This window comes from Pholis gunnellus (genome assembly GCF_910591455.1).
Source record: "Pholis gunnellus genome assembly, chromosome: 24".
NCBI lineage: Eukaryota > Metazoa > Chordata > Actinopteri > Perciformes > Pholidae > Pholis > Pholis gunnellus.
The window spans coordinates 6,378,538-6,396,090 of NC_136551.1; the positions used below are offsets into that span (position 1 = coordinate 6,378,538).

Consider the following 17,553-nt stretch of genomic DNA (forward strand, 5'->3'; position numbering starts at 1 on the left):
GGAGAGACTCGAATGGATCTACAACTCAACGAACACGTTCGCAGGGAAACCGCTCCACAACCGCGGCCCGGCGTGCAGTCTGCGGCGGCCAGTGGGCGCCCTGGCAGAGGTGGGATCCCGGGCCCGCTGCGAACCGGCCGCGCAGACCGGCGAAATACAACTGGGGAGGCTCGACTGTCATCGCTGGCATCCATGAATCGAGAAGGACTTCTTACTGGAACTGAAACGATGTACCGTGGGATTAAACTCTTTAACAAAGAAAGGAGGATGGACTTTGTCTTTAAGTGAACAGCATCTGGTGAGTGAAGTGCGTTTGTTTGTTTACATCTGCAGTAGTGTTACTACTGTTCATTTGTCTATCGTGTCGTTTTTATGAATAATATTTGAATGGCTTGTGCTCTTGTGTGGTGGAATGCGTGGATCTGCTGCAGGTCTGCTGGATTGATTTGTCATGCTTTGTTGTCATATAAATATATGTCACTGGTTCTTGTGAGTTTGTCATTGTGTTAATTACATTGATTTGGACTATATGCATTGTCAGTTAATTACGAAGCATCCCGTCATGCGCGGGGTTATTGTCCGGACAATTTAATCCATTCTGCCTGTTGTTTTCTCCGCTTAGCTTCTCTGAAGACACGTGTGGTGCCGCAGCCTCAGCTGTTTTTTGTTATTGTTCTGGGTTCAGAGGTCACAGCCCGTTGTCTGTTACGTGAGCGCAGTCCACCGAAAACATTATATTTCCCACAATTTAAGCTTCTGCATTTTCCAAATGCACTAGTATTATTCAAACGTATTGTTCGGTTCATAAGCCTCGTACCGAACGGTTTAATATGAATATGTGTATTATTACACCAATAGAAACAAATAACCATAGCTGTGGCGTCATAATGAGCTTATTAGGAGATGGCTCAAGTGTAGTAGGACAGCACAGAAGGCCCAGGTATAAAATGCACGGCCCGCCACTGCTGCAAACCCGTATTAAACGGGCTAAAGTACTGCTAATGTATTGAAGACCAGAGTGTTGATGAGCCCCGATGTTACTGCTGTTTTTATTGTGTGTGTTTCAGAGACAGATATCTCCCAGCGCTTCGACGCCGGCTCTCCTCACCTGCCATGGGACCATCCGTTCTATGACATCGCCAGGCATCAGATCATTGAAGTGGCAGGTCAGTCTTCCAATGTGTCCCACTGTAAAGTTGATGGTTCAGTTTGTCTTTGCTTTTATCTTTTACAAATACTTGTTCAGACTAAAATGTTAATTTGCAGAAGTCTGACTTCATGTTTTCTTAACAATATGTAATAGATTGAAAGTAAAAAGTTGATGTTGATTCCCGCTCTCTCTCTGTGTGTCTGTAGGTGATGATAACTTTGGCAGGAAGGTGATCGTGTTTAATGCATGCAGGATGCCTCCACACCACCAACTGGACCATCACAAGCTGCTGATGTAAGAACCAATGGAAAACTAACAGAGCTGTACACTCGTAGCTTTGTTTGTTAATGCCCTGCACACGGCCAAGTGGTTATCTCACCAATTTAACAATCATAGAATTGGAATAAAATACAGCAAAAATGTATATGTAATTTTTAGATGTATGTTTGTGTAAAATGATTTAGTTCAAAAGCTTGTGTATAGAATAATACTACTTTTATTCAGTGAGAGATAAACCATGGTGCATTAGACACTGGAATCTCATGTTGCTCACATAAACAGAATATCTAGTATACAACACAATACTCTGTACTAACTTTATATCTATTGTGTGCTGTGTAAATATCCCTTCTTGTGTATTGATGGCTCAAAGAAGCGTTCTTAATGCAAAGCATTATAATTCAGTGAGTCCTGTTTCTCAATAACGTGGAACTGTGAATGGAAATGTCACTTCAGATTCAGTTTGTTTTTCACCATATGTCCTGAGGGCTTCTGTAATGTGTTGAAGCTTTAAGAAGGTTGGTGTACATGTAATTCCTGGTAAAATTGTACCAGATTATTGAGTCCAGTTGAGATACACATGTATCTATTGAAATGACAATTCATTTTTTGTATTTTTTGCAGGTATCTTAAAGGAACACTGGATCAGTATGTTGAAAGTGACTATACACTGATCTATTTCCACCATGGGCTGACCGGGGAAAACAAACCCTCTCTCAGCTGGCTACGAGACGCATACAGAGAGTTTGACAGAAAGTAAGCTCAACAACATCACTTCAGTACAGTTTTATTTCTACAGTCCAATATCACAAATCACTTAATATCTGTACAACATGTCACACGACGTGTACAGATCACATGAGAAGTGACTGAAGGCTTCGTCTTGCCTTAATCCGTCACTTTCATCTCTTTAAAGTGAACACTATGGGCCTTATTTTCATGGCAGCCCACTGACAAGCACAAAAAGCACTCTGAATTTGTTTGATTGTAAAATTGACTTGGCAAGTCGCAAGCACATAAGCTTTGTTTGTATTTACGCTTTGCAACATAGCCTCTGCAGATGGCGAGCGAGCTCCAAGCATGCTCTAGTTTATGCCCAATGGGATGTTCGTTGTGTGATTCTCTGAAACGCCAGAGGGCGTACAAACAAAATGAACTGTGAAGAATCGAAATGAGTGTCTTAAGCTCGCTTTCTCTCTAATGTCCATCAGGGGGCGACTCCTCTGGTTGTATAGAAGTCTATGAGAAAATGACTCTACTTCTCTCTTGATTTATTACCTCAGTAAACATTGTAAACATGAGTTTATGGTCTCAATCTCTAGTTTCAAGTCTTCTTCAATACAGCACGATGTTAATTTAGGAAACGATGGTCCATTTAGAGTCAAATATACCATAAAGCAGGGTATGCTTTAGGCCAGGGCTACACAATGATTGACAGGTCGCTGCCTCTATCAAAGCCATAAAACGGCCGTATTCCGCGCTGTGACCACATGCAGAGCCTTCTCGCAGGCCGTGGTTATGTTGTTTTGTGGCGCACACGCCTCGAGCTGACTTCACTACGGCAACCATAAACCTAGCTTAACGGCTAACATACGGAGGTTCCTTTCAGTCACATTATGATGCGTTCAGGCTCTGTTACGGGAACATAAGTATTGGAAGAAGGTTTAGATATCATTTTGTATAATGTAGGTTTTGGTGAGTAACTTGAATATATCCATTTGTTTGAAGATGTTTTCACAACAACATAATATTAGAGATGAATTATGACCTGTTGTACTTCATAACACTAGCTCTAATTAAAACTAAGGGTAACACTTTATAATAACTACACACTATGAAGCATTAGTTAAGTATGAGTAAACACTTAATTCATCGTTTATAAAGCATTGTTCCTACATTAATAATTCATTAGTATGCAGTTCATAACAGTTATAAATGTTTTATTCTTGATTAATAAGCTTGTCTATTATGTGTTTCATTATTGTGTTTTCATACTTTATAAATAATGGATTCCCCATTTGTAAATTAAGTATTATATATTTTACAAACCAATATTATTAAGGAGTTGTAGATGATTAATAACTTATTTAGATGCATTTATATATATAATGATTTAGATATGCACTAATGGTTAGGGACTATGTTAATATATGCTTTATAAACGCGTATTAATACTGCAATTCATGATTAATTCATGATTTATTATGGTAGTTACTAGTCCTTAGTAAAGTATTTTGTGGACTATCTATGCCTTATAAAGCATGTATTTAGTGTGACCTCAACAAATCAACAAAACCATCTGTATTGACCAATATGGATTATCAATGATTGGCAATTGGTATCGGAGGCATAAAAGTTTTATATTTGCTAGCTTTTTTTTGTGCTGATCCAATTTCGAGATCTGTGCCTCAAATCCATGATACGATCCGAATGGTTTTATGATCCTGCTATACACAAAAAATCGGCTGAATTCAATTCATCCAGCTATTTTTTTCTCTTGGCTTTACTGCCTTGTACATTGCATCTTTGCTGTAGGATTATCATCAAGAAGAAAACAGAACTCACTATTTGAGTTACTTTACAATCTAAAATGTAATAGTGACGTTTTAGATCAATGAAACTATCTGCTATCATTCTACGTGTTTGCCAAATGAGTGGCACTTATGTGTGGAAATAAAAGACAATAACATGACCAAGCAGAAAAACTGACCTACAAATTTATAGCACACTGTCAATGGTTGTTTTGAAGTGAGAAGTGCATTGGATGTTCTCCTAAAGTAAAGGTGGAAGCACTGCATGCCTCAGTGAAATGAGTGGAATATTTAGAAACCAGCATACAGCTGCATCTTCAGAGATCCTACTAACTGTACAGGACATCATCTGTATGTGTTTTCAGGTACAAGAAGAACATCAAGGCTCTGTATATCGTTCATCCCACCATGTTTATCAAGACTCTGCTGTTCCTCTTCAAACCAATCATCAGGTTCTTTTTTATGTCACATTAAATCAAATGTTTCGAGAGATGTAAATTTACATTTTTACATGTTAAACAGGAGGTTTTCTTGACACTTTTACAGTCTAAGCCATCATTGTTTACTACTTTGTGTGTATCAGAACAATATGACTAGTCCTATATAGGACAGCTCTCTCTGACCACACCATTTAACCTAAATTCACCGTTTCCTCTTTATTCACAGAATCCAAAAGTCTAACGAGGGTAAAATGACTTCTGATGAAGTTTCGGGGCTTATAGGGGGGGCTATAAATGGTTTTGTGGGTGAACCATTAATATTGAATATTACAACACACAAGCTGTTGCACATAATGATCAATGTCTGTTTACTAGCATTGATAGGATTAATACAGAAAGAACGAGTATAAAATTGATCAGTTTAAGATAAGATCACATCCTGAACACATAAACTATTTTCAATGGTGCACTTCCTGCTTCTGTGCTGCTGTTTTGCCTGCATGCAGAGATCACCTCATTAGCTATGGTACATTTCTATAGTTCCTTTCTAGTCTTCCGACCACTTAAAGCACTGCACACTATAGCCACCCATTCACACACACGTTCATGCTGAAGCTGTGAAGGTGTTCAGATTAGTTCTTCATGTGCTTCCATCCTGCTGTTGAATAATCACTGACATGTTTTTACTGTCAGCAACAGTTACACCGATAAGAACTCAATCTGAAAATAGCAGTGTTTCCATAGATCCATAAAGTACAGTGATGTGAATACTTGTGTTACTTCAACATGATATTTAAGTTCCTGTAGTTTCCCAGAAATATGAAGTGACTTCATTGACATAACTGATGAAATCACTAAGACATAGCTCTAGTAACCTCTAGTGGCAGCTGTAGAAAACTACTACAACAACTTCATCCAACAGTGTTTCACTCTCCACTGAGTACACATTGAGTCAGGAGAGTTGTTGCATCACTTCTCCAGGTAACAGCTAAAGCCAGCATGCTTCACATTCAAAGTATTTCATTCCTGTATAACTTGACAAACGGCTAACAAGACCCGGCTCAATAAGAGTACTGACACACGTTTGTAAAATGTGTTGTGAAATATATGATACCCAAGTGTAACTGATAGCAAAACAATATTCTTTTCATACCTTATTTTAGTTTTTTCTTTAAAAGCCTTTGTTTATTAAAAGGTATACTGTGTTACATTGTTGGTTGCTGTTAACTGTAAAGCCACAGCATTCAAAGCTGGCCCCTCCTCCTGTTACTATAGACACATTTCAGGGAGTAGCCAAAAGGGGCTGTAGACATTATTTCCATGTCCTTGGGAGAGACACTTAACCCCAAGTTGTCCTTTAGGCTGTTCCTACGGTGTGTGAATGTAGTATGAATGTTAGATAGTCCTGATGAGCAGGTGGCACCGTACATGGTAGCCCCTGTCATCAGTGTGTGAATGGCTGAATGACGACATGTAGTGTTAAAGCACTCTCAGTGGTCGGAAAACTAGAAAAGAACTATAAAAGTACAGTCCATTTACCATTTATCATTCCATTATTGATTAACTTGCTGATTATTTTTGTAGTTAATGTCTTTATGAAACATCAGAAAATGCTTAAAATGCCAAGTTTACGTCTTAAAATACTTTCTTTTGTTTGACCGAAAACCAAAGCTATTCATTAAACTATCATGTAAGAAAGAAAAGCAGCAAATTGTCACATTTGAGAAACATGAACTATGATTTTTATGAATTTAATTAAGTAATTTCCTGTTGATTGAGACCGATTTATATTACTTTATGGTCATCCGTCTGTATGCTGAGCAGTACAGTGCAAGACCAGGTCCAAACATGTAGCTGTTCATCACAGGACAACTATACAACAGCTCTCATAATCATGGGAGGAGGGTAAATAATCAAATGAAACGTGGCTGAATGTCCTGTTATTGTGAATGCTTATTCACTGTCATCCTGTGATGGCTCACTGAGGCACTTTCACATTATAACCTTCAATCAAATATACTCGTATTTTCTGATTTACTTAGTTTATGTGTTCACATTTTCTGGTGTCCATTTCTTTAAAAAAATAAACGTATTTTGTCATCAACTTTATGATAAAATGTGAAAATTCAACCCAGTTTCAATCCAGCATTTGGCAACATGATCATCATCATTCCCCATTTCAAACTAAACAAGTTTAGAACAACAGAGTGTGAATGCAGCAAATGACAAGGTAACTGAAGTGAATTTTCTCTCTCTCTCTCTCTTTGTAGTTTTAAGTTTGGCAGGAAGATCAACTATGCGAGCTATCTGAGTGAGCTGGAGGATGTGGTGAAATGTGAGCAGCTGCTCATTCCTGCCCGCGTCAAAGAGTAAGAGCAAATGTCACAGTCCACAAATCTACTCCCATTATTCAATCCTCCATGTCCATATCTGCATTTGATTTCCTACTGTTATCATTTTGTGTCTTTTAATAAGTCATGGTATTGGTTTTGAAATTGGTGTTTGTATTACATTCACTGTTGCAATTTAACCTCTGTATCCTGTTAAAATACATTTCATCCCAGAAATAATTGAAACCTACACACAATTACATCTGTGTACATCTTTGTTAACTTTTTGAATCCACAGATTTAAAGTAAAAGTTGACAGCAGCTGATCTTCTTTGTCTCTGTCAGGTACGACAACAAGTTGAGAGCGTCTCTGAAACCCACTGGCCAGCCCCCCACATCTCCTCTCCACAGCCCCCCCCTCCCCAACCAGGTGTTTGGGGTGCCACTTGCAATGTAAGTCTGTTTCACTGTTATATTTTGTTATATCGATTGATAACTATATTCACTCAAGTACTGTACTTAAGAAAGTACAAGTACCTTGAATTTGTACTTAAGTATTTCCCTTTTATGCAACTTTATACTTCTACTCTACTACTTTTCAGAGGCAAATATTGTACTTTATATTCTACTACATTTGTCTCGGAACCGTAGTTCAGTGTGGCTTTGTGGCACAAAGGCAGTAAAACTGCCTGTGCCAAAGCACACTGACTGTAATCCTGCGGGCTTAATATTTATTTATCCAGAAAAGTTTGGCATGCTTCTCCTCACACAGCATTGCCAACAGCGGCGCGAAAAATATATCCAAACGTGCGGCCCGATCGGGAATCATGTGCTATGACTTTTGAGATTCGCCCAGCGGTTTTCCCGAAAATCCCGAAAAACAGAGCAAAATTGCCCCATTGACTTGAATGGGTTTCGGCGTGAAGAGAGCAAAAAAAACACTGAACTTTGGACCCATATTGACAAGCCATACTTTAACGTAGAAAAATGATTTAAAGTTTAAAACGTAGACAAAATTATGTCGTTATTGAGCCAAATGGACATTTTGATAGCTACCACAGTTTTCATGAAGTCACAGATTAAGTTTCAGGAAAATTTGGGTCTGTTTCTGACTTTATAATAATTGTCTTTTGCTTTTGACTCCACAATTTTCACGTCTTTGGGCAGTAGAAGCCACACTGTCAAAATTTCTTGTGAAATTTTCTAGTTACTTGTTACTTTTCAGATTACATTTTTTTCATACTCTTCCTGTTCAGTGAAAAGAAAAAGAAAATAAGAGTGTTTTTGATAAACTGATGGATGAAGTACTATTAACTAGAAAATGCATCATTACGAAGCTGAAAACAGGGCTGTTCTTCTGAGCTCATGAGAAGTTGAATTTTTAGAGTTTTGTGGTTCTCACACATATGATGATCTTATAGAATATGATGCATTGCTGTAGACTTAACTGTATACAAAGATGTTCAAATTAGCACAACCATAAACGTCTAGTGCAGTAAAATGCAGCAGTGATATTAATCCAGAAACATCATATATGATAGTAAAACATTTGTTAGGTTGTGCTTTGGTACATTTCCCTCACACCATTTGCTCTAAATGTTAAGTGCAGGAAAGCCAGGGATGGTATTGTATTACAGCTCCAGTCAGCTTTAAGGACACTGGCTGTGTCTCAGCTTGTTATCTTAACCACTGTGTGTGTTTGTTAGACTGAGACAGAGGAATCCAGATGAGGATCCTATTCCCTTGGTGATGAGAGACACCATCAACTTCCTTTCGGAGCAAGGTACCACAAACATATACTAATACTTTTAATTGATACTTTTAACTGCATGTCACTCAATGAATTGTTCTCCTAGTAAGAACTGTCTTGTGCTTCTTTGCTGTGTGTGTGCGTGTGTCTCAGGTTTGGAGATTGAAGGGATCTTCAGACGGTCTGCCAATGTGACTCTGGTGAAGGAGGTCCAGCTCAGATACAACTCAGGTAGGATCAATAGGCCTGTTGAACCAGTGTGTTGACTTTACTGCTCAGACTTTGTTGTTTTGTCTTCTGACTTCCTGTCTACGCAGGAAGCGGGGATGTGTTGACTTTGGGAGCTCGTGATCACCTTGTGCCTACATTTTAGTATTTCTCTGAGCAGTTCTATAATGGTATTATATATGGTAATGGTACTGCGTCAAGGACTGACAGAGCTGTAAGACTATGAGGCCATGTCCACACTATTCCGTTTTCTCCATCCACACAAATTTAACAGCAAAACACAATCAGTTTAACGTGAGGTCAAAGACTGTCCCGATTCCCCGTTCTACACAAAGGAAAAACCAACTCGAGACTCAGTCCCACCCCTTCCTCTTATACCAGCTGATCCTCATCTGATTAAGTAGTCTTTAATAATGAAAAGTCGTGTTTGATACTTAAGATCTTCTCTAAAATCTTCCTCTATGAACTCAAACAGACACATTTTTTCCGTACACCTTCTAGCCTAGCTTGTGCAGCTAACGTCAGCTAACAGCTAACTTCATTAATTCAGCAACATTCATGCAAATATGCTAAACTGGCTGAAATCGGGGAAACTGTCAGGTGGGACATCTGAAGCTATCAGTCATAAAAGAGGAGAGGGATAGAGAGAGAGTGAGGAATCGGAGGCGAGAGAAACAGAGCGGTGCGTTGGGGAGAGACGGAGGAGACCGAAAAGGAGGAAGGGATAGCACAGACAAATCGGGAGCACATAGGCCCATCGCGGAGTCAAGGTGAAAAAAGAGGAAACGAGAGTGAGCATCAGACTGGGAAAAAAAAGAGGAAATATGATGAAAATGATCTGGGTCTGGGCTTCACTTGGATTGGCAATGCAGATTGCCCAAAGCCACAGTGCGTAGTGTGCAGTGAGGTTCTGGCTAACAGCTGTCTCAAGCCCTCTTATTTACGTTGTCACCTAAACACCAAGCATGCCAGTGTAAGTCAAAAGGCCCTTACATTTTTTATATAGAAATTGGAGGAGTTACAAAACAGCCAAAAACAACTGCAGTCTCATTCATGTGTTGGGTCTACAAAAAACGCACTATGGGCTTCATATCTGGTCAGTTACAGAATAGCAAGAAAGGGGCTACCTCACACAATCGCCGAAGACGTGTGCTTGTCAGCTGCCAATGTAGCCGCTATGTATGGTTAATTGTAAATCAAATGTGATGCAATCTGCCTCTGAGTCTGTGCGTGTGCCCTCGCCATCCTTATTGCTCTTTAAAAGTGACGCCTTGTGTAACTGAAATGTATTGAAACTTTGTTGCAGTGTTTCAGGGCGTTTTCACACCTGTAGTTCGTTTGCTTTGTTCCGATTCAGGGATTAATATGATACAATATTGCAGTTGCCCCTTTGTTCGGTTTGTGTTCACACTGCAACATTTAACAGCGGACTATATCTTGTAAACAAACGCCACGCGCGAGCAAACTGTTCTCTCATTGGTCTGATTTTTATGCAGCTATAGATAGGCTTTGTTGCTTTTTTTTATAAGGTGTGGGGGATTGGGGGTGCGTGAACCAGGTCGGGATGTAGAAGGGGGTGCGTGGCCTAAAAAGTTTGGGAACCGCTGCTCTATGGTATACAGAAGTGGTCCTTAATAGGCGGTCCAGATACGGACCCATACGCTTTCTTATCCGGACCTGGAAGTATAACTGATGGATAATTGAGAATTATAAATTTTGGCGGAGCGCTTCTATTTTAACCTGCGCAGCTTTTCTAGCCTTTACGGCACTCGTTCAGCAGTCCAGGAAACACACCGACCAAATGCATGCATTGTAAATCATCTCACGTGACGCTACTCAGCCAACCGAAATATGTGTATTCTGAAATGCATCGTGAGCCAAGTGAGATTTGCACACAGACAAGGGGAGAGACGGGGAAAGAGAGAGCAGGGGGTGAGTGAGTCGGAGAAGCGGTTTAACATGGTGTGCTCCAAAAAGAGAAAAGTGGACCATGAAAACAGAGCTTTTAACAAAGAATGGACAGACTCTTAATTGTTCATTCTTCCTCTCATATGTTCAGAGACTGTGGCCATTATTAAAAGCGCCAATGTGAAACGCCACTACGAGACCAAACATAAATCTTGAGACCAAACATACCCACTCCAATCTGAACTGAGGGCAAGATGTTGAGATGTGTAGACATTGTTTATTATAAAGTTGACTGAGACCGTTATGAGGGGAAATGGAGTTAACAAAAGAGAAGTAAAAAGTTAACTCCAGCCACAATCTTTCATTTTTCATTTATTTTTCTAAAATCAAGCACTTTCTTTAAGAAGTTATTTTTTCTGTAATTTATTTTTAGATGGAGTCCTTATTTTACTTGAAATGAGAGAAGAACATTTATGTATGTATTTCAGTGTATTATTTATAATCCATCCAGTTAAATTTGAAAGCTGAGAATAATAATTGTTAAAATATAATTGATGTGTACTTTCTTTATTTTCTTTGACAGTTGTTGACTACACAGATACGTTGTTACGACAACTAGGCTTCTTGAATATAAATATATATATATGGCATTAAATAGCGCAAGTTAGATAGTAATGTAATGTTCCGGACCTTTGCACAAGGAGATTTTCTCAATCTGGACCTTTTGGAATTTTAATTGAATACCCATGGTAGTGCTGGGCGGCAACCGGTATACCGGTTTTAATTTCCCGTATGATATACTTTTTTCATACACCGCCATACCGGTGCATATCCGAAACAACTGCTCTCACTCTTCAACGGGCAGCTAAATATTTAGTTCACCGCTAAAGGTGTCTAGTTGTCTTAAGTGTATTGAGAGGGAACCCTAGTCATGGTTATAACTTTATAATAACAATTAATAACTGTTAAGGCTGTAACTTAGCTGAAACTTAGCAGAGGGGGACAGGGCCGCACGGCTATGCTGCGCTGTGTTTACTTCTTAAGGCGCATGTGCACCAAACAGCAACTGGATTCGGTTTCAACTCAAAACAGTATTTATTAATTTGATCGACGCTGACAATTACAAGCTGAATTACTCTATCGATAGAATTGTTCTCGAGAACAACAGAGACCACATACATCCACCTCACTCACAGGTCCGGCCTAGCCAGGTGCTGAAAAATGAGGGAAGATATGGTCTGAAGAAAACTCCCTAAAACATTGTGCTTTATATCTCCTGAAAGTCGGAAAGTGTCAAAGCATGGCCTGTCTGTCCATCACCTCTCTGGCTACATCCTGTCCATAGCTTTGCCGCTGCTGATTCCCTTATATGGTCGCGAAGAGCCTGTCCACTGCATTCCTCACTCTGTCTCACCCTGCTCTCTCTGCCTCATGGCTCAGAACCCCCTAACTTATGTGACTATACTTTGGTTCAATACTTTCAATGATTATGTTTAAGACTTCTACAAGTAAACTTATTGCAAACATATAATATCTTCTCTAAGTAAACATCCTGTAAATCTATAATACATTCCATAAGTAAATATATTGTGACTCTTAACATAATTTACATTCTTATAATTGTGACACTTCTATTCACCACTAGGGGTGTTATTAATCCTACTAATAATACTTTTAATACTTAACTTCTTCACATAACCCACAACTAACGCTCTTTAACAGGACAAAACACCACGACACAACATTTGTTTGTAACAAATAAACAATTTGTAACACTAATAATTTATAAAATTAGGAGTACAGCTCCTAGCTAGCCAGCTAGCACAACAGTCTGCTAACAGCTGGGAGAGGCTCCGTCGCAACAGTAACATTACATTAAAGAATAGAAAAGAGCGATGCAGGATGAACAAAGACAGACCGGAGATGCACCGATAGTCTGTGCCCAAGAGAGGAGCTGTGTCTGCTGTTTGGAAGTGTTTTGGTTTTAAAAAATCAGACATCCAAAAGACTATATATTGCAAAGTGTGTCGAGCCACTGTTGTTGACGCTGGTGGTAACACAAGCAACTTACTCCATCACCTCAGCAGAAAACGTGTTGGAATACCAAGAGTGTGATTTCGGTTGTCAACCAGTAAAGTTAACGCGAGTGAAACAGTGAAGCCAAAGGGTCAGACATCGCTTGAAGAGGCATTTGGTCGAGGCGCTGCATATGACAAGAAAAGCAAGCGGTGGAGCGACATTACGAACTCAATAACGATCCAGCTATGCAAGGACATGGTCCCGCTACAGACAGTTGAGAAAGACAGGCTCAGAGCAATGATTAAAACACTGGATTCAAGGTACGTCTTACCGGGGCGAAAATACTTCAGCCAAACTGCTATCCCAACATTATACAAACAAACAAGCAAACCCTATAGTAAGCAAAGCCTTTATACATGATGACATTAAAATGTTTTTATATTCTATGTACTCCTGACAGTAGAGTAAGCCACTATAAACCTATATAAAACCACAGAAATAAGTTATTCATCTTAAAGAATACTGTGATACTAATTTCTGGTCATACCGCCCAGCACTAACCCATGGTATACAGGGTTCTATGGTATACAGGGTTCCTATGCAGTACCTTTTTCCCGTGGGCTGACAATCCCAAGCGTAAAGCCTGATTGGCTAAGGATTCTAAATGGGAAAAGAAACCTAGACGCTAACATAACGTAAAATCATTTGACGTCTCCAACATGGGAGAGGCAGCAAGTGAAAGCCAAATGCACTGTAGTCTAGTCACAGGGTCGTCTGCACCCAGAGTCACAAAGTTAAACAAGTTACCGACAAGTCTGGACATTTAACTCTGGAAAAGTATGGAATGTGTTTTAATATGCGTTTATAACAATATGATATCGTAACAGAAGTTGTCTGAGTGGCTGTTCAAAACGTGTAAATACAATATTTCTTCATCTAGAACAGAGTGTACTCCTGTGGCCAAAAGTTTTGAGAATTGACACAAGTATTGGTTTTCACAAAGTTTGCAAAATTGTGAGTGAGCCCACTCCCTTGGCTGAGAAGCAGCCCCATACATGAATGGTCTCAGGATGCTTTACTGTTGGCATGACACAGGACTGATACACTCACCTTTTCTTCTCCGGACAAGCTTTTTTCCAGATGCCCCAAACAATTGAAAAGGGGATTCACCAGAGAAAATGACTTTACCCCAGTCCTCAGCAGTCCAATCCCTGTACCTTTTGCAGAATATCAGTCTGTCCCTGATGTTTTTCCTGGAGAGAAGTGGCTTCTTTGCTGCCCTTCTTGCCCCAGCAGCTGAATCAACTTTAGGAGACGGTCTTGGCGCCTGCTGGACTTGCTGGGCGCCCTGAAGCCTTCTTCACACCAATTGGACCTCTCTCCTTGAAGTTCTTGATGATCCGATGAATGTTTGATTTAGGCGCAATCTTACTAGCAATTCATCTGATCACTCTTCATAACATTCTGGACTATATGCAAATTGCCATCATAAAAACTGAGGCAGCAGACTTTGTGAAAATTAATATTCGTGTCATTCTCTTTTGGCCAAGGGTGTAGACTCAACTGTTTAGTAACACTTAGACACAGGGTACATCCCAAGTCTCTTATTAGCATTTTTATATTCTATGTACTCGTGACAGTAGAGTAAGCCACTATAAACCTATATAAAAACACAGTCAAGGAAAAAAAAAAATGCCGTGAAAGTGTTTAGTAACACTTAAGACACAGGGTACATCCCAAGTCTCTTATTAGCATTTCCTCCATCCTCGATCTTTGATCCTCACTTAAATTGGAAGTTGTTCTGCTCCGCCATCTTGAAGGCCGTCCCAAAGCTCTTATTTCTGCTCTGAGGAGTGAGGAGGGATCTCTGTGGAGCCATGAGTGAGGATGCATGAGAGCAGCCTTCACTGAAGTCTTGTTATTGGCCGATTATTGTTCATCAGTTATGTGATTGGACTGATCGGATATTTCTCTATTATTGAAGTTTCACAGCAGATTGAAGACAGTAGGGGTGCAACGGATCACAAAACTCACGGTTCGGTTCGGATCACGGTTCTTGAGTCACGTTTCGGATAATTCTTTGGATCGGCAAAGAAAAAGGGAGGAGTCAAATATAACTTTGCTTTCCATTTACTAATTAAAGAACTTCAAGAACACTTAAAGCAAAGAACTTTGGGCTATAGTCTTCCATAAAAACTAAAATATTGTCCAATATGTCCAATTTGAAACAAAATGAAATAAATAACAAATAAAAATAAAACATTCAGGAATACTCAATTCTGTTCAGTTTAAGTGCAACATGAGGTATGTTGATACCCTCGTCCTTTGATCAATATTGAAAGAAAAAAACAGCCAGTGTCTACAGCATCAAAAAAGTGAAGAAAAAAGAAAAAAGCAGAGCAACTGAACTGGACTGCCAGGCAACAACTTGGGTCTATGTTTACTTCCTGTCAGGTTCTGTCATTCAAATACACTGCAATAAACTTGGAATGTTTACCATTACTGTGAAATGGTCTCCATTGTCTGGGGAGAGGGTAGACCTTTCTGTGGTGACTGGGATATTGCTATTGGTCTAGCTTCCACTCTGATACTTCTGTCAGCACCTGCACCAGGTATGTGTCTGTGTGAACTCTCCCAGAGGAGGCGTGTCTGCAGCACCTGTCTGTGTGACTCTCCCAGAGGGGGCGTGTCTGCAGCACCTGTCTGTGTGACTCTCACAGAGGGGGCATGACTTTCACCGTTAAATGCTTCTAACATGCTCCGTTTACATGAACACACTACTGCTTTATATCTGTTCACTGACACTCTGCATTGATATTTGGGGACTTGTTACTTGAAAAGGAACAGCAGCAGTACAACTTTATTACACACTATGATGATTACACTGTAAAAAAAATAATAATACTCAATAGATCCGCCGTTCACAAGTGATTCGAACCGGGAGATCCGTTACACCACTAGAAGACAGATACCAGATGAATCTCAACTGTATCTTTCCTTAATATTCTATTTTATTTGTTTTCTGTTGGTTCAAAATATGTTGCTTGTAGACTGAACAACTTTCTTCATTTATTAGAAGGATTTGTCTTTTCATGATCTGATATTTCCCTCAATAACTATTGTTATGGATACAATTAAAGTCAGAGAGAGCTGGAGAGACGAGTGTTGGGTTAGAATTGAGTTACATAATTTAAATTTCACCAGTAGCAATGAGCCTAATGAATAATTTCCAGTGTTCAAAAGAAAACCATAATCATTGACGTCGTCATCGTGACGTCACCCATTGGTTAGTGGACTGCTATTAATTAGCATTATTATAAGTCATCTTGGATTACGGCTGTCCCCATCTTGTTTTATATATGCAACTGGTGAACGGAACTGCAGAGGAGTGATGTAGTGACGGCGTATACAGCTCTGGTGCAGACCTGTCAATCACATTAGCCCCGCCCTAAAGCATACTCTGCTTTATGGTCTATTTTACTCTAAATTTACCATAATTTACTAAATGAACATCATGCTGTATTGATGTTTACTGAGGTAATAAATTGTGAGAAGCAGAAAAAAAGTGAGAAGCAGAGTAATTTTCTCATAGACTTCTATACAATGAGAGAATGCAGGTTTGAAGACACTTCCGTATTGGCTTCACTCTGCAGAACCTGAGGTTGCCCCCTGGTTTTTATTAGTATTATGAAAAAAATATTATATATACACAGGTGCATCTCAATTAATTAGAATATCATTGAAAAGTTAATTTATTTCAGTAATTCAATTCAAAAAGTGAAACTCATATATTATATAGATTAATTACACACAAGGTGATATATTATATATATAAGTGTTTATTTCTTTTAATTTTGATGATTATGGCTTACAGCTAATGAAAACCCAAAATTCAGTATCTTTACTTTAAAATTAGAATATTACATAAGACCAATAAAAAAAAAGGATTTTTAATACAGAAATGTTGGCTTACTGAAAAGTATGTCCATGTACAGTTTCCAGTATGCACTCAATACTTGGTCGGGGCTCCTTTTGCATGAATTACTGCATCAATGTGTTGTGGCATGGAGGCGATCAGCCTGTGGCACTGCTGAGGTGTTATGGAAGCCCAGGTTGCTTTGATAGTGGCCTTCAGCTCGTCTGCATTGTTGGGTGTGGTGTCTCTCATCTTCCAACATTTCTGTATTAAAAATCCTTTTTTTTAAAAATCGGTCTTATGTAGTATTCTAATTTTCTGAGATACTGAATTTGGGGTTTTCATTAGCTGTAAGCCATAATCATCAAAATTGAAAGAAATAAACGCTTGAAATATATCACCTTGTGTGTAATGAATCTGAGTTTCACTTTTTGAATTGAATTACTGAAATAAATTAACTTTTCGATGATATTCTAATTCATTGAGATGCACCTGTATATGTATTATTAATATTAGTGCAGTGCACATGTGCACACACAAGTTTAAATTGATTTGGTTAAAAAGGTAAAAACATATGGCCTGCATCATGGTACTGATAAACTGATTCAGATTCAGCTAGTGCAACACACAGTAAGCTAGTTTAAGCTAGTTAATGCTCTATTTTTTTTTATCTGTGATGGATATGGTGGTGTCAGGCCATATGACCTGCTCATAAATGTGGGTATATTACCAATTTGAGAAATATATAGTGGGACAGAAACTTTTTTCTTGTCTCTACTATAGCCAGTAATAGAAACCTTAAGAACAAACTCAAAACAATCAGCGGGCAGCATAAGAACAATACAGCTGTAACTTATTCTACTGTGTTTGTATCAGAGACTTATAAGGAATCAGACCGTCCCCCTTTGTTACTCAATGCTGACCCTCCAATCTCTTCCTCCCACAGGCCATAATCTACCAAACTATACCCCTCATAACAGTGACATGCCAGTCATTTTCATC

The 17,553-nt window shown here is 39.1% G+C and overlaps 1 protein-coding gene across 4 annotated transcripts in view; it reads left to right on the forward strand.

Moving 5' to 3' along the window:
* The window catches only part of arhgap1 (Rho GTPase activating protein 1), a 49,024-nt gene that overhangs the window by 25,056 nt on the left and 6,415 nt on the right, over positions 1-17,553 (forward strand). For all 4 annotated transcript variants that reach the window (XM_079185819.1, XM_079185818.1, XM_079185817.1 and 1 more), the window contains exons 3-10: positions 1,068-1,166; positions 1,357-1,444; positions 2,054-2,185; positions 4,326-4,412; positions 6,671-6,769; positions 7,076-7,183; positions 8,437-8,513; positions 8,634-8,711. In XM_079185819.1, coding sequence (XP_079041945.1) covers positions 1,068-1,166; positions 1,357-1,444; positions 2,054-2,185; positions 4,326-4,412; positions 6,671-6,769; positions 7,076-7,183; positions 8,437-8,513; positions 8,634-8,711 — 768 coding nt within the window. The remainder of the gene's footprint in view (positions 1-1,067; positions 1,167-1,356; positions 1,445-2,053; positions 2,186-4,325; positions 4,413-6,670; positions 6,770-7,075; positions 7,184-8,436; positions 8,514-8,633; positions 8,712-17,553) is intronic.